A 23,702-nucleotide genomic window follows, 5' to 3' on the forward strand; every position below is an offset into this window, starting at 1 on the left:
CTCGTTAACTAATACCCACCCATATACAGCCTTTTGGAATACAGATTGAATAGCAAATTCACATTAGCTATTGTTATCAAGGGAAGTGCATACACAATGTACATTAGCCATTTAGCAATAAATCATAGTACATTAGAACATTAACTCTTTAGAAGTGAACCACCGCCAAGTGATGGCTGATTTTTCAGTTTTGCCCAGAGTGGTCCTTTAGGAAAGGTTTTATCATTGGGATAAATGAGTGCTTTTAGGTATGTGTAACTAATTATTTCCCAACAACTCTGTCCACATCAGTGATAGGCTATTTGATATGCTGTTAGCTGCCTACTTGCATGTAGTGCAGTGTGCCACTTATGCAAGGAGTGGCGGACTGGGGGCCCAACCTTGCTCAGGAGCCCATCAGGGATTCACCAGTCCGAGCCTGACCAGATTTACATATAGAGAATAAAGAGACAACTTTTGTATTACCTCTCCCTGTGAGTCTATTGTACTGTACTCACATCATCATGTATAGTACGGTACAATAGATCCCTGACCAGATATGAACTGACTGTATCATAAAACACTATAACGCAGTCAGTTCATGTCAAGGGAGTCATGTGAATCAGCCCTTACATGTAACACTCCCAGCAGGGCCTGCTTCAGCACCCGGCAAAGCCGGGCAAGTGCCGGGGCCACTGCTCTTGGGTGGGGGGTGGGGGGCACTCAGGTCTACTGGAGGATCACTGAACAGTGGGGAATCACGAAGAGTCGGGACTCTTCCTGGCTTAGAAGTCCCTGCTCTGACTCCATATATGGATATGTCCATATATGGAATCAGTGCTATGACCAGGAAGAGGGTATCCCCAAGCATTGTCAGTATGCTTGGGGACACCCTGTGTATTTAAGTCTAATTACCCTTTATTTCTAAAATGTTCCTGCTGGGATTTGAACTCACAATCTTCTACATTAAAGGCAAAAACCTTAATCACTGAGCTATTGAGCTCAATGCTAAGCTGTAACAGAAAAACCTCATAGTAGTTTCTCATGTATTAGGTATTCCTATACAGCAGTATTTTTTTTTGTAATTGTAAAAAAAATGTATGGCACAAAATAAATGTGTACTCACTAAAAAATATATATAAAATCATACCTCTGATATATATGAATGCATATTATGTGGGAACTTCTACTGAGGTTTTTAGCCATAATATAGTTATAGCAGGTTGACATTAAACTCTATAGCCCAGTGGTTAAGGTTCTTGACTTCAACCCTTTCATGACCAAGGGTCATTGATGCCCCAGTGTCCAGGTCAAATTTTTTTGGTAATAGCTTTGGAACACTTTTACTTATCCACGCCATTCTGAGAATGTTTTCTTGTGACACATTGTACTTCATGATTCATATATTTGAGTCAATATATTTCACCTTTATTTATGAAAAAATCCCAAATTTACCAAACATTTTGAAAAATTCACAATTTTCCAAATTTCAATTTCTCTTCTTCTAAAACAGAAAGTCATACCTAATAAAATATTTATTACTTAACATTCCCCATATGTCTACTTTATGTTGGCATCATTTTGGAAATGTAATTTAATTTTTTTAGGATGTTAGAAGGCTTAGAAGTTTAGAAGCAATTCTTAAAATTTTTAAGAAAATTTCCAAAACCCACTTGTTAAGGACCAGTTCAGGTCTGAAGTCACTTTGTGGGGCTTACATAGTGGAAACCCCCATAAATGACCCCATTGTAGGAACTACACCCCTCAAGTTACTAAAAACTGATTTTACAAACTTTGTTAACCCTTTAGGCGTTCCATAAGAATTAAAGGAAAATGGAGATGATTTGGAGGCACACAAGATTGTCATCCGCGTCCGTTTTTTTCATATCATTTGCATAGCAAACTTGACTTGGAGATGAATATTTATTACCCTGATTCCGCGGTTTACATAAACACCCCATATGTGGTCGTAAACTGCTGTACGGACACACGGCAGGGCGCAGAAGGAAAGGAATGCCACACGGTTTTTGGAAGGCAGATTGTGCTGGATTGGTTTTCTGAACGCCTTATGTTTTTTATTTTTCTGCCGATCGTCTTGTGCAGGGGCTCGTTTTTTGCAGAAAGTGTTGAGGTTTTTATTGGTACAATTTTTGGGTACATAGGATTTTTTGATCATTCATTATTACACTTTATGGGGCAAGTTTTCATTTATTTATTTTTACAGCGTTCATCTGAAGAGTTAGGTCATGTGATAGTTTTATAGAGAAGATCGTTACGGACGTGGCAATACCAGATATGTATACTTTTTCTTATTTATTTAAGTTTTACACAATAATAGCATTTCTGAAACCAAAAAAATGATGTTTTAGTGTCTCTATAGTCTGAGAGCCATCGCATTTTTATTTTTTGGACGATTGTCTTAAATAGGGTATAATTTTTTGCGGGACGAGGTGACGGTTTGATTGGTACTATTTTGGGGGTCATAAGCCTTTTTGATCACTTGCTGTTGCACTTTTTGTGATGTAAGGTGACAAAAATAGCTTTTTTGGCACTGTTTTTTTAATTTTATTTTTATGGTGTTTATCGGACGGGGTCTATCATGTGAAATTTTTATAGAGACGGTCGTTACAGACGCGGTGACACCTAATATGTGTATTTTATTTTTTCATTTTTTTTATAGGAAAAGGCAATTTCTTTTTTTAATTTACATTTTTAATTAATTTATTTTTACTTTTATTATTTTCACTTTTTTTTATCAGTTCCCTCTTGGATCTTGATGATCCAGTGGGGCTGATAGTTGTACTATACTTTGCAATGCTCTTGCATTCCAAAGTATAATACTTCCAGATGTCCTGTAGGTGGCAGCACTGGACGCCTTTGCCATGGCAACCATCGGGTGCTGCAATCACAGCGCTGCAGCCCCGATGGTTGAGAGAGGGAGCTCCCTCCCTCTATTAACCGCGGCATCTATGGGGTTACAGGAGAGTGTCAGCATAGAGCTGACACACAGCAGGGAGATCGGGGGCAGCGCTGGAAAGGGGGGGATCGGGGGGTACGGCCGCCAATATTGAGGGAGGCTGGGGCAGGAGGGGCGGCTAAAGAATGAATGCATGGGGCGGGGAGGGGGCGGACCGCATCAGGGCAGCTGCCTCTAGATGAGCTGCAGGCGGACACAAGGGGGGCTTGGAGGGGCACAGATGGGGGGCACAGCCACAGATCGGGGGTACAGATCGGGGGGGGGGGGGGGGGTATTACGAGGACCCTACCTGATTTCATGGTCTGATCTGCAGAGCGCAGATCAGAGCATGAAACCGGCATTTTTTTTCACTGCCGCAATCCGATTGGTTAGTCTGCACAGACTAACCAATCGGATCGATTGTCGGCAAGGGGCCACTCTTATTGGTCCCTTGCCGGCATTACTGCACTGTATGCTGTCCGTGACAGCAGCAGGGCAGGGGCAGCAGCTTTAATCCAAGCGCTTTGCAGCGCTTGGATTAAAGAGCTGCCAGAACGTTTATATACGTGGTAGCTGCACGGGGTATGTGCAGCTATCACGTATATATACGGATTGCGGTCGGGAAGGGGTTAATGTAGAAGGTTGTGAGTTCGAATCCTAGCAGAATCATTTAAAAAATAGAGGCTAAATAAAACTTAAATAGACACACCAACCTTTTAAATTTGTGTTACTATTATTTTTTGTTGGGAAAGGTGGCAACCTTAACAGAACCCCTGCTCCCCGGTGACCCCGAGAACTCTTTTTATAGTTATGTCTACGGAGATGTGTGGGGGCTCATTTGAGGGAAATCTTTCTTTTTTGACAATACCATTTTGGGGTGTGTATGACTTGATCACTTTTGATTAAATTTTCTTGGGAGATAAAGTAATAAAAAAACGGCAATTCAGCCTTTTTTTTTCTGTTACATCCTTCACCATATGGGCATTTTTTTTTTATATTTTAATAGTATGGGTGTTTTCGCATGTGACGATGCCCATAATTTTATTCTTTTTTTGTTTATTTTTATTTTATATTTTCAAAACTTCCTTTTTGACTTAATTACTTTTCATCAGATTGCAACTTATACAGAATAATGAAAATTGCTCCATTATTCTGTATAGAAATCACTTTCACAGTTTAGTGCTGCCACCTAGTGTCCTGAACTGGGATATACTAACAATGAGCCTGGAAGCCTAGTACAGACTGCAGCTCATTTTTAGAACAGGGTGCTTTCCCTGATCTCTGCTGGGGGAAGGCGCGTCTGAGCAGGAATCCCGCGCTTCCGTTTTTTAACACTCTCAGATGCCGTTGTGACATTTGACAAATGCCACAAGGGGGCCCACTGAGATTTATCGCCCAAGGGCCCACGTGAACCTGGAGCCGGCCCTGCTCCACAGCTAAAACAGACAGAGCCACACTATCCCTCAACATATCCTCCAAACTACGTTTTACCCCAAGTTATACCGCAATACTCTCCTTCTGCCTCCAACTAGTTAGAGCAGTGCTCATTCTCATACTGGAGAGCCAGCCGTCTCCCTCTCCTAGAGGCACAGCAATGTGCTCTACTTCTTCCCTCAGTAGTCACAGAATGCTCCCTATCAAAAAGAATGTGCCATCAGAAAATAGCCTATTGTTTAAATCAGTCTGACTTTGTATGCCAAACCTCATTTTTTTTTGTGTGTGTTATTTTTAATTTTCCATCAAGTTTTCACACTAGGCACAAACACAGTGGACAGGAGGAGACCCCATTCACTTATATGGGAAAGCTTTCTAGGTATGTTCTGTGACCTGTGCAGATTTCAGGAGGAAGTAAATAAGCTGTGAGATCACCTATAGTGAATGGTGGCTATCTATATACTTGTCATTGTAATTCTGCCTGTGATGATGATGATAATAGCTACAGAAAAGTTACCTGTACTGAACAGGCAATCTTGACCTCTAATTAGCTCTAGAGGCCAGTGTGAAAATTACAGAATAGCAAATTACATTTTTTTTTAAATATACTGATATGGAAAAATATATATATTAAAGAGGACCTTTCACCAGAAAAAAGTATCTAAACTGACTATACAGACGTGTAGAGCGGCGCCCAGGGATCCCCCTGCACTTACTGTTATCCCCAGGCGCCGCTCCGTTCTCCGGTTATAGCCTCCGGTATGTTCATAGTTAGGCTCCACCCAGGGGAACCTGCCACGGTCTCCTTCTCCTATGCTGTAGCGCTGAGCGCTGCGATTGGCCAGCGCTACAGCATAGGAGAAAGAGACGCCGGCAGGTTCCCCTGGGTGGAGCCTAACTATGAACATACCGGAGGCTATAACCGGAGAACGGAGCGGCGCCCGGGGATAACAGTAAGTGCAGGGGGATCCCTGGGCGCCGCTCTACACGTCTGTATAGTCAGTTTAGATACTTTTTTCTGGTGAAAGGTCCTCTTTAATATAATAATAGGTCATTTTCTGATCACACATTCCCTTTAAGGTTATACTTATGCACATGTAGTAAATTGCTGAAAAATATCTTGCTGTATACACCAGATGTATCCACAGCCTATAATGGGATGCACTAATGCAAAAGGGGTTCCGTTGTTCCGTGATCCGTGTCCGTTTTTGTTTCCGTGTGTCTTCCTTTATTTTTGGAGGATCTCCAGACATGAAGGAAAGTAAAAAAAAAATCTAAGTCAAGTTTGCTATGCAAATGATAGGAAAAAAACGGACGCGGATGACAATCTTGTGTGCCTCCGTGTTTTTTCACGGACCCATTGACTTGAATGGGTCCGCGAACCATTGTCCGTGAAAAAAATAGGACAGGTCATATTTTTTTCACCGACTGGAAACACGGATCGCGTCCACACGGATCACGGACGCGGATGACAAACGGTGCATTAGCCGAGTTTTCCACGGACCCATTGAAAGTCAATGGGTCCGCAGAAAATCCTGGAAAACGGAACAACGGACACAACGGTCGTATGTATGAGGCCTTAGTCCTTGTGTATCAGCATACTTTTTCTAATTGTATCAAAAAGGACAACTACTCATTCTAATACAACGGCATCCCGAAAAACAAGTGCAGTATGCAGACATCTGTAACACATCCAGTTTGCAGCTGTAAAGTATACAGATCTTCCCACTCTATATGCCAGGTGTACACACCAAAGGACTTTGGACTGCTGTGGAAGAAACAGATGTAACCAAGGAAAATTCAAAATGTGATAGAAGAGGACTATATATTTACAGATTTTTCAAGAAATGTTCTTTTGAGACAACAATTTCACACTCTCTCCTTTTGTAAAATATCTGTCAGATGTCAGGGTGTCCTCAAATCAGTGTTTGGTTTTTCACCAGTTTAATGACTTTCAAGATGAAGTCAACATGTTTTCTTATAGCACTGGACTGGTTAATTATTGCTAGAAACTTATGGACACGTCTGCTGTTTTGCTGCCAGCTTTGTGTCAGCATCAGGGCGCCCTCACGCGTGGTGGAATTTGTTTTACAAAGTTGCTGCTCTGGTTAGGGTTCATGCTACGGATTTCCTAGCATATTTTTCTGCGGTAGTACAGGTCGGATAGGTTCTTTGTGAATTATGTTGTGGATTTCTGTGCGGATTGAATCTTCATTAAAATGAATGGAGACATTCAACATCATGAAAATCGCTGCAAAACTTTATTTGTGTTGTGTTCCGCTAGGGAACTAATATTCTGAAGCGGAACAGAACGCAGGTATTGACACTTTTCATCTCCATAGGCTAAAATAGGGGACGTATTTATGTGGCCGATTTCATTGCAGAAAAGTCCACAGCCTGTGAGGGCACCCGAAATGTTCTTGAGCATTCACCATCTTCACAGTAGACATGGGCCTTTGCTGCAAGTTCCATATACAGTCAGGTCCATAAATATTGGGACATAATTGTAACATTTTTGACTCTATACACCACCACAATGGATTTGAAATGAAACTAACTAGATGTGCTTTAACTGCAGAACGTCAGCTTTAATTTGAGGGTATTTACATCCAAATCAGGGGAACGGTGTAGGAATTACAACAGTTTGCATATGTGCCTCCCATTTGTTAAGGAACCAAAAGTAATGGGACAATTGGCTTCTCAGCTGTTCCATGGCCAGGTGTGTGTTATTCCCTCATTATCCCAATTACAATGAGCAGATAAAAGGTCCAGAGTTCATTTCAAGTGTGCTATTTGCATTTGGAATCTGTTGCTGTCAACTCTCAAGATGAAATCCAAAGAGCTGTCACTATCAGTGAAGCAAGCCATCATTAGGCCAAAAAACAAAACAAACCCATCAGAAAGATAGCAAAAACATTAGGCGTGGCCAAAACAACTGTTTGGAACATTCTTAAAAAGAAGGAATGCATCGGTGAGCTCAGCAACACCAAAAGACCCTGAAGACCACGGAAAACAACTGTGGTGGATGACCAAAGAATTATTTCCCTGGTAAAGAAAACACCATTCACAACAGTTGGCCAGATCAAGAACACTCTCCAGGAGGTAGGTGTATGTGTGTCAAAGTCAACAATCAAGAGAAGACTTCACCAGAGTGAATACAGAGGGTTCACCACAAGATGTAAACCATTGGTGAGACTCAAAAACAGGAAGGCCAGATTAGAGTTTGCCAAATGACATCTAAAAAAGCCTTCACAGTTCTGGAACAACATCATATGGACAGATGAGACCAAGATCAACTTGTACCAGAGTGATGGGAAGAGAAGAGAATGGAGAAGGAAATGAACTGCTCATGATCCTAAGCATACCACCTCATCAGTGACGCATGGTGGTGGTAGTGTCACGGCGTGGGCATGTATGGCCGCCAATAGAACAGGTTCTCTTGTATTTATTGATGATGTAACTGCTGACAAAAGCAGCAGGATGAATTCTGAAGTGTTTCGGGCAATATTATCTGCTCATATTCAGCCAAATGCTTCAGAACTCATTGGACGACGCTTCACAGTGCAGATGGACAATGACCCAAAGCATACTGCAAAAGAAGGGAAAAGGGAAAGAAGTGGAATATTATGCAATGGACAAGTCAATCACCTGACCTGAATCCGATTGAGCATGCATTTCACTTGCTGAAGACAAAACTGAAGGGAAAATGCCCCAAGAACAAGCAGGAACTGAAGACAGTTGCAGTAGAGGCCTGGCAGAGCATCACCAGGGATGAATCCCAGCGTCTGGTGATGTCTATGCGTTCCAGACTTCAGTCGGTAATTTGCTGCAAAGGATTTGCAACCAAGTATTAAAAAGTGAAAGTTTGATTTATGATTATTATTCTGTCCCATTACTTTTGGTTCCTTAACAAGTGGGAGGCACATATGCAAACTGTTGTAATTCCTACACCGTTCACCTGATTTGGATGTAAATACCCTCAAATTATAGCTGAGAGTCTACAGGTAAAGCACATCTTGTTTGTTTCATTTCAAATCCATTGTGGTGGTGTATAGAGCCAAAAATGTTAGAATTGTCAATGTCCCAATATTTATGGACCTGACTGTATGTTTGGTGTATACCTGCAAATAATATTTAATTTGGGCGTAGGACATAAATACAAGCCGGGTTTTACCTATGGCCACTCAAAGCTTGTGCCAATAGGAGTGTCTGGGGGAAGGATATCAACTAAAGAGAAACTTGCCAATGAATTAGGCTACATTCACATCTCCATTAGAGATGATCCGACATAAATGGCGGCTGTCAGCAGAACAACAAAACGCTGTATGTAGCGGTACTTGTCCAGACAAAACCTGCAATTTATGGCGGAAAGCAACAGATTAGTGGGATAGGGATCCAGCGGTGATCTGTTGAATCTGGCAATGCCGGATCCAATGACAGCCAGAGGAACTAGCCTTTAAATGTGATGGAAAAATGAATCCAGCCGGCAAAGGAGGCAATATGGACAGTCACAATACATTAGTAAGTGCCTTGTATTAACTTCTTCTACATGATAAATGCCATTTACCGAGACAACCCCTTAGGTGCTAAAGTGTGTGAGACAGAAAGAGGGACACCCAGGGATTGACAAGGGTAAGGCTACAGAGGGTGCTTGGTATGGAGAGAGGCTCAAGCAAATGTTTAGCTATATGTGTCTTTGGATATTGCCTACCAGGAGTCCAGGGAAAAAGACAGTATTGGGGTCATTTATTAAGGCCTGCTTTTAGACAGCGATCTTAATAACCCTGCGCTGGCGCTTGATGCGCCTAACTTATGTAGAGGTGCCGGCCTAAAACAGGAGTTGAAAATTATAAATGAGATTGGCGAGCCGTCCCGCTCCCTTCCCTGCCTACATCGCGCCCCCGTTTTTTAGAACTGGTGTACGTGGTGTGGGTGAGGAAGCAGTTGCCTACTCTGCTGCAAAACCCATTTTGTGACCAAATCTGCGACAGATATGCGCAAAAAATTGGCATATATCTATTAATAAATCTCCCCCTATGTGCCTATAGGCATTAGAGCATTAACAATAATGAGCAGAAATAAAATGCAAGGCTGTTAAATGTGCAGGCAGGTATGACAGATGTGCACTGTGCAATATTAATGAATGATTATCTGAACCTGGACTTACACGTAACCCAGTCCCCAGACAGAATAGACACCATCACACCCTCTCAACACTTGGCGCAGCAGTAATCTCCAATCTGCTCTTTACCCCTACTTGTACAGCTGTACTCTTTTTCTGTCTCCTACTAGCAACAGCAGTGCTCACCTACATAGTGGAGAGCCAAGGACTGGCAAGGCGAAGGCTGCAGAGGGTGCTTCTTCTTGAGAGGAGCACAAACGAGTGTTCAGCCATATGAACACTGGGTATTGCCTACTAGATGGGTGGAGCCCATGGCATAAGACAATTTGTGCCTATAGCTGTTAGAGCATTAAAATAATGAGAAGAAATAATATACAGGGCAGTGAAATGTTCAGGCAGGTATGACTCACGTGTGAAATATCATTAATGATTATGTTGCATCTGTTTCTGTCTTAAAGAAATTACAGCATTTGCAAGAAGAAAAGAACAAGGAAATTGAAAGTCTCCGCAACACTATTAAAGACTTAGAAAGAAGGCTCAGCTGCGGATCAGACTCCCGGCTGAAGAGGAAACGTTTCTGAAGAACCTTAAGTAGTTGGATATTGTTGCCTCTTCTAAACATGCATTTATAACTTCGTTACAGTGGTTTGAATAAGATTTCTATACAAAAGTTAACAGCTGTATACAGCATTAGTAAGCCCACGGAATTTTGAATACATTTTTTTTATGATTTAATGCTCAGGACTAACAATCCCTTCATGATCAGGTTATCTAGAAGAACTTTGAGCATAAAGAGCACCTGAGACCTGTCACTTCCTCCAGCAATGTCAGGTGCCATTATGTGGCTGCAGCTGCTGCTCTACAGATTCTTCAGAAGTTTTTATTTTCTAGGCTCACTCCTGTTCCCGAGCAATCAATGGAGGTAGTTACAGCACTCGATATGCTATTGAGTTTATGCATTCAGTGTGGACAACAGCTCTGGTTCACTCCCTGTTGAGAGTCAAGCCCCCTTGACAATGCATGGTTTCACTAGCATATTGGGAGTCCTAACTGCTGCCATAGTTTGCTCAGAGACGAGACTGGACCTAGTGATAACAAACAGCGCTGGCTAGAGCCAGTAAAAGAAGACCACCATTGTTGGAGGATGGAACATGTCCTCTTAAGGGGGTTCTACAAAACAAAGGGACCATCTAAATAAATCTCTAAGAGGTTGTCCAGTTTCAGGAGGAAACCAGATAACCTTCGGGATCTGCCTGCAATAAAGAACTGGTAAGTACTTAACAGAGTCCATGCTGCCACTTGGGTTTTCCCAGCAGGGCTCTGCCTAACCAGCTGCATTGGTTTTGTCACATCAACAACCCATGGTTGCCGCAGCCAATCACTGGCCCTTTTGGGTTCACCTTTGAGGCCAGCAATTGGCTGCAGTGGTCACATGTTGTTTAGGTGACAACACAGAATTCCTTCACAGAAGTAATTTTGGAATCTGCATTCTCAGTTGAAAGAAATGGGCGTGTTGGAAACAAAGGATCTGAGTCCCAATTTTGTTAGCTTTGGCAGGGTTTCTTGTGGTCAAACCTCTGCACTTCCTGTACATACAAACTAAGAACAAGGACACCGATGTGCATTAATCTTTTATTGCATTTGTTTTAAGACATCAGACATCTTCGTGATACATACAACATTCCTGCTTCATAGTATTGCTATAAAGGTTTGGTCAAGTTCACAAGGTGATCATTTACCTGTAAACCATCATTAATTTACAACATCTGCTATCAAAGCCGGTTACTCAACAAATACTTCTAATATCTCAAAACATCAGCCTTAATCTATACATTCTACTCTTGCACAAGTTAGAAAATTGAAAATGAGAAGTGTAGCTTAATGGTTCATGTTTGGTTGGATAGAAAGATGGAGCTAAAAGTAAAACCCTCTAGAGTTAAGAGTCTCAAGCTTACTACAGACAAAAAAATACATATATAAAAAATAGGACTCAAAAAGTTTGGTTTCTTCCCTAGCTATTCGTCCAGTCATGGTTGCGGGCATCAGACAAAAGCCCCTATTTTGTAGTTTATGCTTCAGCCTTCATGGATGCAACCACAAACTAAGGAGTTGAACAAGAGAGGCTAAATACTTGAGCTGCATTCAAAAGTTTCTACAGCATAGATGTCCTCAAGGTTAACCTGCTTAATGCTTAAGGGTCAAGCAACAAACTGCACTGCAGCCCATTGTCTAACTCTGGAGCAGAAATCAAGTTAACCATTGTGATCTTAGGAAACAGGAACCGTATAATAGCCTATGCATCCCCCTAAATCAGGCCTGGGCAACCTCGGGATCACCAAAGCACTCTGAGCTCTAACAAACCTTGCTAAATCTGATGTTCTGAAAGATCTGTGATTTCCCAACTCTGCTCTAGAATCCTACATTTATTTTGGCATTAAAATGGTCACTCTTCTGAGGAGGTCACATTACAGTGTCAGTGTTTTATAGATGACATGATATCTGGTCTTATGAGTGGAGATGCACGGCAGAGGCATTGAGGTGTCTACTTAGCAGCTTACTCGTGAACCTTGCACTGTTGCTGTCACTGTCAGTTTCCTGTTTCCTTCGATCATTCTCAGGCAACGCTGTATTCCCGTCACTGTCAGTTTCCTGTCTCTTTTGATCATTCTCATGCAACGCGGTGCTCAGTTACTGAGGGGAGCTTGGAATCAGGCTGGCCTGCACTTGCTTTTCGTCATGCAGCTGGAGGCTGACGTCACTGTCAGGATTCTGTCATGTTTTCTGACAACAGCTCATGTCACTGACATGAAGCTGGTAGAACCTCCTTACACTGTCAGGTGACTCCATTTTGTGCTGTCTCAAAGGACAGACGTCTGCAATGTCAGCATCAGCTGTTTGAAACTTTCCCTGACTCCTGTTGTAAATCTCAGAGGTACCGCTTTCGTCAGCTCTTAAGCTTCTTTCAGAGCTTATTTTCTAAAGCTTGGCCCTGTGTATCACTGTTCGGGGCAACTGCCCTATCAGGTGCACCTTCCACCCTACCCTCTGGCTCATTACGTTCTGCTACCCTATCAAGAGGGGTTTGGCAACCCTCTACCTTGTGGTGGCGGTGGTGGTGCTTTTTGTGAACATGGACATTTGGCCTGTTAGAATCTTCTGCTGCAGTCTCTTTCTGCTTGGGATGGTTATGCCTGCGATGATGGTGGAGATGCTTGGGTGCCTCTTCTTGGTCTTCATCAGTTTTTGCCTGTGTTGGTATCTCTTCTTCTTTCTTGCACACATCATTGGGAGTCTAGAATAATGCAGGTTATGATTAATTCTAGTAACACAAGGTGCAAAGAAATGCAATTATTAGCTCTTGCTCTTCCATAAGTCTTACTAAAAGGGACATGGGTCAATATGATTCCATCTTAAAAGCTGTCATTAAAACTCCTGTACCAATACCCTGTGCTCTACACCTCCATTGTAAATAACTGACCATGCCATCTATAGTATACTGTACATGTGATATATGTGGTGACCAGTAGTTGGCATTTGGGGTATTTCCCAGAAACAACGCTGCCAGGTTATAATGTTATTATGGCTGGCAGAGTCCAAGAAAGTAAAACTCTTTCGCTTTTTGCATGGAATTCAAGCTTACCAACTTAGAGTCCTGTTACACATGGTGATGCTGGCTCAATAACAAGCTCCAACCGATGATATACAAGGGCATTTCACAAGGAGGGGGTGGAGAACAATCTTTATTAGAATCATTCGTCTTCCATTCATTTTGCCTACTGTCAGCAGTAGGTGTAGATTTGCTTCAAAATGTGTGTCATAGTCTGGCTTTCATTATGAACAAATCTATCTAAAAGTTTTCATCCACACCTCTCCTGGTGGAGCAAGGAGTATGGAGCAAAATTTGAACATTTTTTTTCTTGCACAATTTGCAATTTTTTTGGCAAATTATGTCTTTTTGCGGCCTAATTGGGCCTATGAATGTAAATCTTTATCCACATCAATGTCCATATCCTAATTAGCATAAGCAACAGCATTTAGTATGTGTTTTCATATCTAACTATCTCATTCATGTACACAATTTCTCTACACATCGTGCATGCAGCAAAAAGAGTAAACTTTATAATGCACTTTCACAAAAATGTCCAAATTACCTCATATTTGCATTCTCCACAAGTGCTGCCACAGTACACCTCCTTTATTGCATTTTCAACATAGTTAAATTCCAAGAATGAAAAAGGAAGCACAATGTGTTTCACCAGTCGTCCGCACCTGAAAGGGAAAGCGATAAACATTTTCTTCTATTAAAGGGGCTCTATGCTTTGAACTACGTGTTAGAACAATAAACTTATCACACAGTGTCCCCCTGCAGGGACCTCCAGTGATCTACCATGAAACTTAGCAGTGAGTGTTCAATTTCCCTACAGCGCCACCACATGGGAATATCAATCACTACACAGTTCCCATTCAAATCAATAGACCATCTAAGTAATTTAGGCCAGGACAGGTCCTCCAGAGAAAGAGGCGCTCCTTGTAAATGCTCTCCATTGTGGCCAAGTGATGAGGAAAACTGGATATCTCCTTTAATATGAGATAGGTAATATACTTTAGATGATGGTCAAATACACAGTAAATTATTTACCTCAACATCAAAAGGACCTGATATGCCTAATAACAATTACCACGCAATATGAAATAATTCCAGCACTGAATGTGTTCTCACTTCCTATACTTTTTAATCAATGAAGCAATTGGTTATCTCTGCCAAGTCTTCTGTTCTTCTAAGTCACAGAATCAGCAGGCAATAGTGGTCTGCATATCTCTCCATACAATATAATGATCTGTTCAAAGTTAGTAAGGTTACTTAATTCTAGAGTATACACTTTTCTGGTCGGGGAAGCTGCCAGCGGTAATAATAGCTCTGGATGGTCCTTTCTGAGATTTCAATTACATATTCTATTAAAATAAATATTCCATAGTTTAAGATGACGGAGCAGTGTTCAGCTAATATATTCTCCCTCCCGGTCAGATCCGTGGACTTTCATCTCATGTTACATTGTTCACATAATTGGTAGTAAAAGAGGACAGCAAGTCTATGAAAGGCACAGTGTTCTTCAGAATTACCCACAATCCCTCCAGAACCATCTGCCGGGCAGAATTGCTTTGTATTATATGAATGTATTACGGACTTCACTATCTGTTACCTGCTGTGATCAAGGCAGAATTCTTGAATTGTGATAAATGGCAAACGTGGAAAGCATGAAAGCGGCAGGCGTCAAATAAAAAAATAACAGCACAACTGATCCGGATGAAAATTGTTCTCTAGTAATGATTATATATTATATACAAGTAAAGGCCCTTTTAAGTAGGCTGATAAATGAGCATTGATAAGAACGCTCGTTTACAATCATTGGCCCATGTAAACACAGCAGCAATTAGCCAGCAGCTAATTTTTTGTGTGATCACATTTTTTATGGAGGCTTAAAAATCATTGTTGTTGGCAGAGCTATTGTTGTGCAGCTATGGGAGCGGGGAGCCCACTGTCAGTAACAGCGGGGCTCCCCATAGAGAAGGCTATTTCTCTATGCACAGTACTCAACAAGCACTGTGTATAGAGATCAGGAAGCAGTGATGCTGCTTCCTACTCCTGTCCCAGCAATCATGTTACTGCCAGGGGGATGGGACTCTACATGAGCTGCTGGGTCTTAGCAGACCCAGGTCAGCTCTGCAGTCCTGTTCAACCTCCTTAGGGCTCGTTCACACGAACGTGTGCTGCCCATTGCCGTACTTGCCGGAACGCATTTGTGGATCCGCAATACACGGGCACCGTTCCGTGGGTATTCCGCATCTCGGATGCGGACCCATTCACTTCAATGGGTCAGCAAATCCGGAGTTTTAGAACGGAAGCCAGAACGGAACACTACGGAAGCACTACAGAGTGCTTCCTGGGGTTCCGTTCCTCCGGACCGCAAAAAGATAGAACATGCTCTATATTTTTGCAGAACGGAGGAATCGCGGACCCATTCAAGTGAATGGGTCCACGATCCCCATGGTGCTGGGCCACGGTCGGGTACGGGCTTCACACGGTCATGTGAACGAGCCCTTAGGGGCTGTATTCCCCCTGTAACTGGGGCTACCATGTCAGTCCCAGTTACAGGAGAAATCAGCAATAAATTGCAAAAAGAAAAGTTATGTTAAATGTCCCCAAAAGGTCTTGTATGGGGGCAACAAAATAAAAAATTATTATAAAAAAATTCAACCACATGCCACACCGCAGCTTCTGCCCCTGCCCCTGGTGACCATAATGCATATATCACATACCTCAAAATGGCCATCATGGAAAGGAGACAAAAAAAATAAAAAACAATCAGGTGCACTTTTTGCTTTTAACAATAAAATAATATATTTTTTTTTTTTTTAAGGAAACAGACTTTTATTTACATTTTCCTGGTTATAAAAAAATTAAAAACCAAAAATATTAAAATAAAGATTACATAAAAATTGGACCCCATGTATCACCGAAAAAAGGTATAAAAATGATTTGCATAACTGAAAGGAAAAAAAGTGGCTTTCCAAGATGGATATACTCAAAAAACAGACAATGTGGCTGGTTAGGAAGGGGGTAAATGGCCTGGTCTTAAACTGGTTAAACAAGCGCTGATCAATCTGTTAGTTGTTGAATTATATTGGAGACCACTTGGATTTTGCCTAGGTGTCTGTTGTCTTAATGGAAACTATGACGGCACTCGAACACAGCTCAAGTATACGTTGGACGGGGGCAAATTTTCTCAGGCAAATCCTACATGGATGTTTCAGAGATCTGAGGCTGAATTTCATTTCTGCAGCAATTTGCCCAGCATATTTCCATGCCTGAGGGGGCTCAAAGACCCTTGTGCCACATAAGAAGACACAGGTATTATAGAAAGTGCATGCTGGTCAAGGTACACTTCTGGCTGGAGGGAAGGGGTTAGGTCAGTAATTAGCATTGGGGGGGGGGGGGGGCGGTGTTGTTTCAATTTTTGCCTCAGGCAGCATGAAGGCTATGTGCTCCCCTGCCCCTGGCCACAAGGCACTGAGGGAAGGGGGCCCCCAAGCTGAACTCTTGGACCAGGGCCCACAAGCTTTTAGCTACGCCCCTGGGGGCATGTATGTGCAAGGAAGGAGGCCGGGGGGGGGGGGGGTGAGAGAGTGTATGGAGAGGCTTTAATACCTGTCATAAATTAAAAAATCATTTCTGTCTCCTTTCAGCAGGCTCCAGATGTCCGCCTGGCCCTCTTCTTGTTGATACACTGGAATATTCTCAGAGACCCGGATTTTCAGATCATTGTATTTTGCTCGGGCATCTTCCCCTTGGTGATTGACCACAATGAAGGACACGTTCATGTAGCTTTCATTGTCCAGTTTCAGCCGCAGTTCTTCCAAACTGAAACAGTGGTAAAAAAATATAAAAAATCTCAGAAAAAAACTTTGAATACCAGGTGTCTACCAGATACTTTATACAAGAAAGATCTGCTTGTCTAAAGGGGTTGTCCCAGATACTGCACTGTGCAATGTAAAAGGTTATACAAATGTGAAGTGACAATAAATAAGAACTGATCATAAACAATGTGATGAAGAAGAGCCTTAGATGCCCTTGGAGGCTGTAAGCCCTTGCGGACATGGTCTTCTCTCTCTCCGTACCAGTGTATCACTCATTTCATGTTTATTGTGCTTATTTTGGCATAATATTATGTATGCTGTAAACCTTTTGCATATGTACAGTACTGCTTTAAAATAAATAATAATGTGCATATGTAAGTGACTTAAAGGGGCTGTCTTAATTCCAATTTTGGGGGAAAACTGCAGGAAGGCAGTTTAAGTAACTTACCTTCTCAGGCTCCCTCCCATCCAGCACCGCTGCTGCATCATGGCTGTAGAATGGCAGCGGGTATAGAGTGGAATGGCGGCACTGGATTAGAGAGAACTCCAGAAGGTGAGTTTAATTTATTTTATTTTTTTTTATTGTTTTTACTGTCCCTACAGTCTCCCCCCCCCCCCCTCCAAAAATAAAAGCGGAACATGGACAACCCCACAAAGGAGATCAAGCTTGATCTTACCTGGTAGCCTGCAGAAGGCACAAGAATCAGCTTGGTGACAGGAGTGCCACAACTGTGACGGATCCTTCTGAATCCAACATGGGATTCTGGGTTCCAATCTTCCAGTCTGGTGGCTTTTTGCACAGTGTATGGTGACCCCGGCTCTCTGCCCCTCCCCAAGGGAGTAGACAGAGAGCCAGGGCAAGAGCAAAGCCTTTCCACATGGTTGGGCTTCACCTGCAAGATAACAAATACAGTATTAGATTTGCTCAACGAAAAAGACACAAATGGCGATTCTCATAGTAGTTCATACATTTCCAGGAGGAATAACTTTTGATTGACAGGGCAACACGGAGCTCTAAGCAAAGATACTAGAGAACTGTTGCATTGCATGAGTAATATAAGTCTTATGTCATTTGTCATTATATCAGGAGAGCAAGAGGTCTTCTTTAAACAGTGAGGCCTCTCCTGGTTCTGCATCACTGCTGTACTAGGCAAACAGCTAACAAAATCCTACAGGATTATGTGAACAACCAACACCACAAGAAGATGCCTCGCCAGTCACTTTTGGCTGAGAATGCACACCAGCTAATCCTGGATTACTACTGCTATATTGTTCCTTGCCAGGTCCCCATCGGGTAACATAATGTCCTGTTCTTTCTGTATGAGCTGCACTTCCAGAAAACAAATCTAGAACATGATAAACTCAAAATATAGGGCAGGGCTCGATTAGCCACCTGATCCATCATCTCCATCCAACTTGCTCAGAGTAATCTCCTATTGAAATCATAATTATAGGTTTTACTTCTGATAGAATTCAGGTTTTACCCCGACATAAAACTCACTGATCAGTTGATTGCAGAGCATGCAGCACAGCTCAGCACCCTATGCAGCTCAGTTCTAGTGAATAGGGAAAAGAGCTGCAGTAACAAAGCATAGTGCCTGGTTCTGGTCAGCTTTGTGCTCTCCAATCAGTTAATCGGCAAAGAAGTCAGAGGTCAGACCCCCACCGACCTGATATTGATGACCTATCCTAAGCAGGGGAGTAATAAATAACCATCGGGCCCCATAGCAAAACTTGTAACGGGCCCCATTTCACCATGACCGCTTCAAGCAACATGTTCAAAAACACTTATGATTGGTCTCCCAAATGCACAGGTCTAAGGCACATAGTGATGTCACAGTACAGGGGTAATGTACAGCATGATGTCACAGTACAAGAATAATGCACATGGTGATGTCACAGCACAGGGGTAATGTACACAATGATATAACAGTACAGGGGTAATGTATAGCATGATGTCACATACAAGAATAATGCACAGAGTGATGTCACAGTACAGGGGTAATGTATAGCATGATGTCACATACAAGAATAATGCACATGATGTCACAGTACAAGGATAATGTACACAGTGATGTCACTACAGGGATAATGCTTATAATAATGCCACAATATTGGCATAATACACAAAGTGATGTCACAGTACAGTGACTGGCATTATATGAACAGCAATGTCACGTTCAAGTATGATGCACATATGATGTCACGGCACAGGTATAATGTAATGATGTCACAGCACAAAACATGCTAAAAGTTATGTAGCACAAAGGCATAATGCAAACAAAAGAAGCAACCAAGAGACTCCATAGTAAAACTTAGAATGGGGCGGTATTACATTTTCCATGGCACCTTATAGCCATTTTACCTCTAACTGCACCTTATGTCTGAGTGGAAATGGGCCCCCTTAGTTGTTGGGCCCATGGCAGCTGCTATGCCTGCTACCCTGGTAGTTTCACCCAAGATCCTAAGAATAGGTCAATGTCATTGATATAAAAGTCCTGGAAAACCCCTTTAAATAGTACCTGGAAATATAACCACGTGAGATCTATCTAATCTGCATTAATATTCTAAAACCTGGGTGACAACCACTAATGGCCACTACTAGAGTGACAACAGAGGTGTTCATCCAGATTCCCGTAGACCCTGAAATAGATATGAATCTGAATTGTAAGGGAGTGTAACAATATAACAGTGCAGACCTCTATGACATCAGGTGGCTATAGCAAAAAAATAGGCGACAACCCCATTAGTGACTGTAATGTTCGACTAAGGCTACGTTCACATCATGTTTGCCCATTATGTTCAGTGGGACTGAAACTTTCTGCAACTGGATGCCCACGCCGTTATATGTATCTGCCATATGATTAATTAGGGGGATATCTTTATTCAGCTGTTTATATGTTACTCAACTACAGATTCTACCAGTGCAGGCTAGGTCCGTTTCCTTACCATACACACCGCCATATAGTGTCCACATAATATAGCCATACAGTGCATAAAGTATAGTGTTATATATTGAGGCACAGAGACAGTGGCTTTTTTTGCCCATACTATAATTTGACGTGAAAATTTGAATTCTAGTCACATCTAATTTCAATAATCTTCTAATCCTTTTTTAAAAATAAATTTACACTTAAAGGGAACCTGTCACCGGGTTTTGGGGTATAGAGCTGAGGACATGGGTTGCTAGATGGCCGCTAGCACATCCGCAATACCCAGTCCCCATAGCTCTGTGTGCTTTTATTGTGGAAAAAAACGATTTGATACATATGCAAATTAACATAAAAGAGTCATATCTTACTTGTGTGACCATCTCAGGTTAATTTGCATATGTATCAAATCGGTTTTTATACACAATAAAAGCACACAGAGCTATGGGGACTGGGTATTGCGGATGTGCTAGCGGCCATCTAGAAACCCATGTCCTCAGCTCTATACACAAAATCCAAGTGACAGGTTCCCTTTAATTTTAATGCAAATAGTTTGTCCAGATGCCAAAATTGTAGACAGTCCATCAATTTGCAGAAAACACCCCCCCCCCCTCTCCCCCGCTACAGATAAAGCGACTGGCTGCCTACCTTACAGACTAAGCAGAACTGAGTTTGCCAGATGTAGCAAAGCTGAGTTTACCATAGGCAACACATTGTAGCAGTTTGCCATATGTAGCAGAGCTGTGTTTTTGCAAGATGCAACAAAGCTGTTGTAGCAGGGAAGAGTTTGGCATTTGGAACAACTCCTGGGATGAGTCATCACAATGCACAAACAATGCTTCACCAAAGATTTTGTCTCCGATTTTAAGAAAAGATGTTATAGTGAGAAGAGAAGCGGCATAGCAGAGATGAGTGAGGGGCGGCAGGAGCTTTGGGCACAGATTACAAAAAATAATAATATTGAAATGCAATATCTTACTCTGCCCTTGATCGTCTGCACACTGCTCTGCCCCGCAGTCTACATCCAAGCCCTATATATACAGAGCTTGTTTACCAGCGTGAACAAAGGCTCAAAAGTCCAGGGCGGCTTAAAGGGAGGTTCCAGGAAAAAGAAATGACTTCATAAGTACAGGGGAAGATAAAGCAGAACCAAGGCACATACACTCTAGTAATACCTTGTACTAAATAATAGAATGGTAACTAAAGCATATCCCTACTCACTAGAAACCCAAAATATTTTATAGTTACAACTCCCTCCCCCCCCCCCTAATCAGAATGGTTTGCTCCATCCTGGGTAGGGAGCGCTGTGACCTTACATTCCTCTTGTGTCCAAGATTTTGAGGAAGAAGAGATTGGGAACTGCAGAGTTAGCACTTAACTTGCTAAACATATCTTCAGCTGCTTTTTTTTGTTTTGTTATATCTGTTTTTGGGAAAGCTGGGGCCTTGCAATAGGCAGGGTTGTATTTGCCAGAAGGCACTGACGGGCAAGTGCCTAGGGCAGCAGAGTTTAGGGGGCAGCACTATAATAATTGGATTGGTTCTTTTCTTTCGGAAAAAAAAAAGCAGAATATGTATATATATATATATATATATATATATATATATATAGTATTTCTGCACAAATGTATGCATATATGTATTCTGAGTTCACACATGTATTACTGTATGTAGTGAGTGTGTGTATGCCTCCTTACAGTCAATGTGCATATGAGTACATGTACAGTGGATATAAAAAGTCTACACACCCCAATTGAAAAACAAACTGAAATCTTTTAGGTAGAGGGAAGAAAAAATATAAAAATAAAATAATGGTTGCATAAGTGTGCACACCCTTAAACTAATACTTTGTTGAAGCACCTTTTCGTTTTATTACAGCACTCAGTCTTTTTGGGTATGAGTCTATCAGCATGGCACATTTTGACTTGGCAAGATTTGCCCACTTTTCTTTGCAAAAACACTCCAAATCTGTCAGATTGTGAGGGCATCTCCTGTGCACAGCCCTCTTCAGATCACCCCACAGATTTTCATTCAGATTCAGGTCTGGGCTCTGGATGGGCCATTCCAAAACTTTAATCTTCTTCTGGTGAAGCCATTCCTTTGTTGATTTGGATGTATGCTTTGGGTCGTTGTCATGCTGAAAGATGAAGTTCCTCTTCATGTTCAGCTTTCTAGCAGAAGCCTGAAGGTTTTGTGCCAATATTGACTGGTATTTGGAACTGTTCATAATTCCCTCTAGTTTAACTAAGGCCCCAGTTACAGCTGAAGAAAAACAGCCCCTTGGCATGATGCTGCCACCACCATGCTTCACTGTGGGTATGGTACTCTTTTGGTGATATGCAGTGTTGTTTTTGGGCCAAACATATCTTTTGGAATTATGGCCAAAAAGTTCAACCTTGGTTTCATCAGACCATAACACCTTTTCCCACATGCTTTTGGAAGACTTCAGATGTGTTTTTGCAAAATGAAGCCTGGCTTGGATGTTTTTCTTCGTAAGAAAAGGCCTTCGTCTTGCCACTCTACCCCATAGCCCAGACATATGAAGAATACGGGAGATTGTTGTCACATGTACCACACAGCCAGTACTTGCCAGATATTCCTGCAGCTCCTTTAATGTTGCTGTAGGCCTCTTGGTAGCCTCCCAGACCAGTTTTCTTCTTGTCTTTTCATCAATTTTGGCGGGACATCAAGTTCTTGGTAATGTTACTGTTGTGCCATATTTTCTCCACTTGATGATGACTGTCTTCACTGTGTTCCATGGTATATCTAATGCCTTGGAAATTCTTTTGTACCCTTCTCCTTACTGATACCTTTTAACAATGAGATCCCTTTGATGCTTTGGAAGTTCTCTGTGGACCATGGCTTTTGCTGTGGGATGCGACTAAAAGACCAACTAGAGCAGCTGAACTTTATTTGGATATAGATATAGAGTTCAGACCGCGCATATCATCAAGGCCAGTATACAAACGTTTTTTTCTTTCTTCCTTCTCCTTTTTGAAAGAGAACCGGGGGCTGCAAATATCCTTTATATGGATATCCTGCAACTAATAAAAGTTAAGATAGTGTAAGTCTGTACGGCTATTTAGCCTGCACTGCACAGATTATACTTACACAGCGCTATGTATGCCAAGGCGTGTATGTGGTATCCTCCGTAGCTGGTTCAATTTGTTCTGACGGAGATCCACGTTCACATGCAGTCACGCAGGGTCTAACCACGGACTTAATTCAGATCTACCCCAGGTAAATCTACTGTTATTTTCTTTTCTTAGAGGTTCCTGTGAATACAAGTGGCTCCTACAATAGTGAAGCTCCGATAGTTTCTGATTTAAAAATTTATTGACACATACTCACAAACATGCTTTTAAAATTCGCATTTAAAATCCCAGCATCTTAATCACTGCCCGACCAGGGTTTCACTCCTTGAGCTTCGTCAGGGGTTTTCCCCTCTCAGACAATGGGGGCATATCGCTAGGATATGCCCCATATTGTCTGATAGGGTCCCACACCTACACTGGGTATGGAACGTGGAAAGTTATGGAGGGCGCACTGGAACATGCAAAGCTGCCCTCCATTCATTTTGATGGGGCTGCCGAGAATAGGCCCCATAGAAATGAAAGGGAGCAGTGGCTACGCATGCGCGGTGCGCTCCCATTCACTACTATGGTGTGAGGGCTTGGTGGTGGCTGTACCCCGGTCTTCCCACCACCACCTTCCCCATTAAGTTCTTGGTGTAGGTGTGGGTCCTAGAGGTGGGACCCGCATCTATCAGACAATGGGGGCATATCCTAGAAATATGCCCCCATTGTCTCAGATGGGAATACCCCTTTTAAGTGCACACATATTAGTAAATGTGGCCCTAATTTGTT

The 23,702-nt window shown here is 42.2% G+C and overlaps 2 protein-coding genes across 2 annotated transcripts in view; one reads left to right on the plus strand and one right to left on the minus strand.

Moving 5' to 3' along the window:
* The window catches only part of CCDC152 (coiled-coil domain containing 152), a 52,855-nt gene extending 42,783 nt beyond the window's left edge, over window positions 1-10,072 (plus strand). Inside the window, exon 9 of the mRNA XM_044283202.1 lies at window positions 9,950-10,072. Within this exon, the coding sequence (XP_044139137.1) occupies window positions 9,950-10,072 (123 nt within the window). The remainder of the gene's footprint in view (window positions 1-9,949) is intronic.
* A 1,037-nt stretch (window positions 10,073-11,109) lies between these two features.
* Window positions 11,110-20,963, minus strand: LOC122924771 (selenoprotein P). Its single transcript, XM_044276193.1, has 5 exons — window positions 20,817-20,963; window positions 17,585-17,800; window positions 16,699-16,911; window positions 13,643-13,760; window positions 11,110-12,783 (listed from the first exon to the last, which is right to left on the minus strand). Exons 2-5 carry the CDS (start codon window positions 17,785-17,787, stop codon window positions 12,454-12,456), a joined length of 864 nt encoding a protein of 287 aa, XP_044132128.1. The 5' UTR covers window positions 17,788-17,800; window positions 20,817-20,963; the 3' UTR covers window positions 11,110-12,453.
* Between the last annotated feature and the right edge of the window lie 2,739 nt (window positions 20,964-23,702).

This window comes from Bufo gargarizans, chromosome 1, assembly GCF_014858855.1.
Source record: "Bufo gargarizans isolate SCDJY-AF-19 chromosome 1, ASM1485885v1, whole genome shotgun sequence".
NCBI classification, from domain to species: Eukaryota; Metazoa; Chordata; class Amphibia; order Anura; family Bufonidae; genus Bufo; species Bufo gargarizans.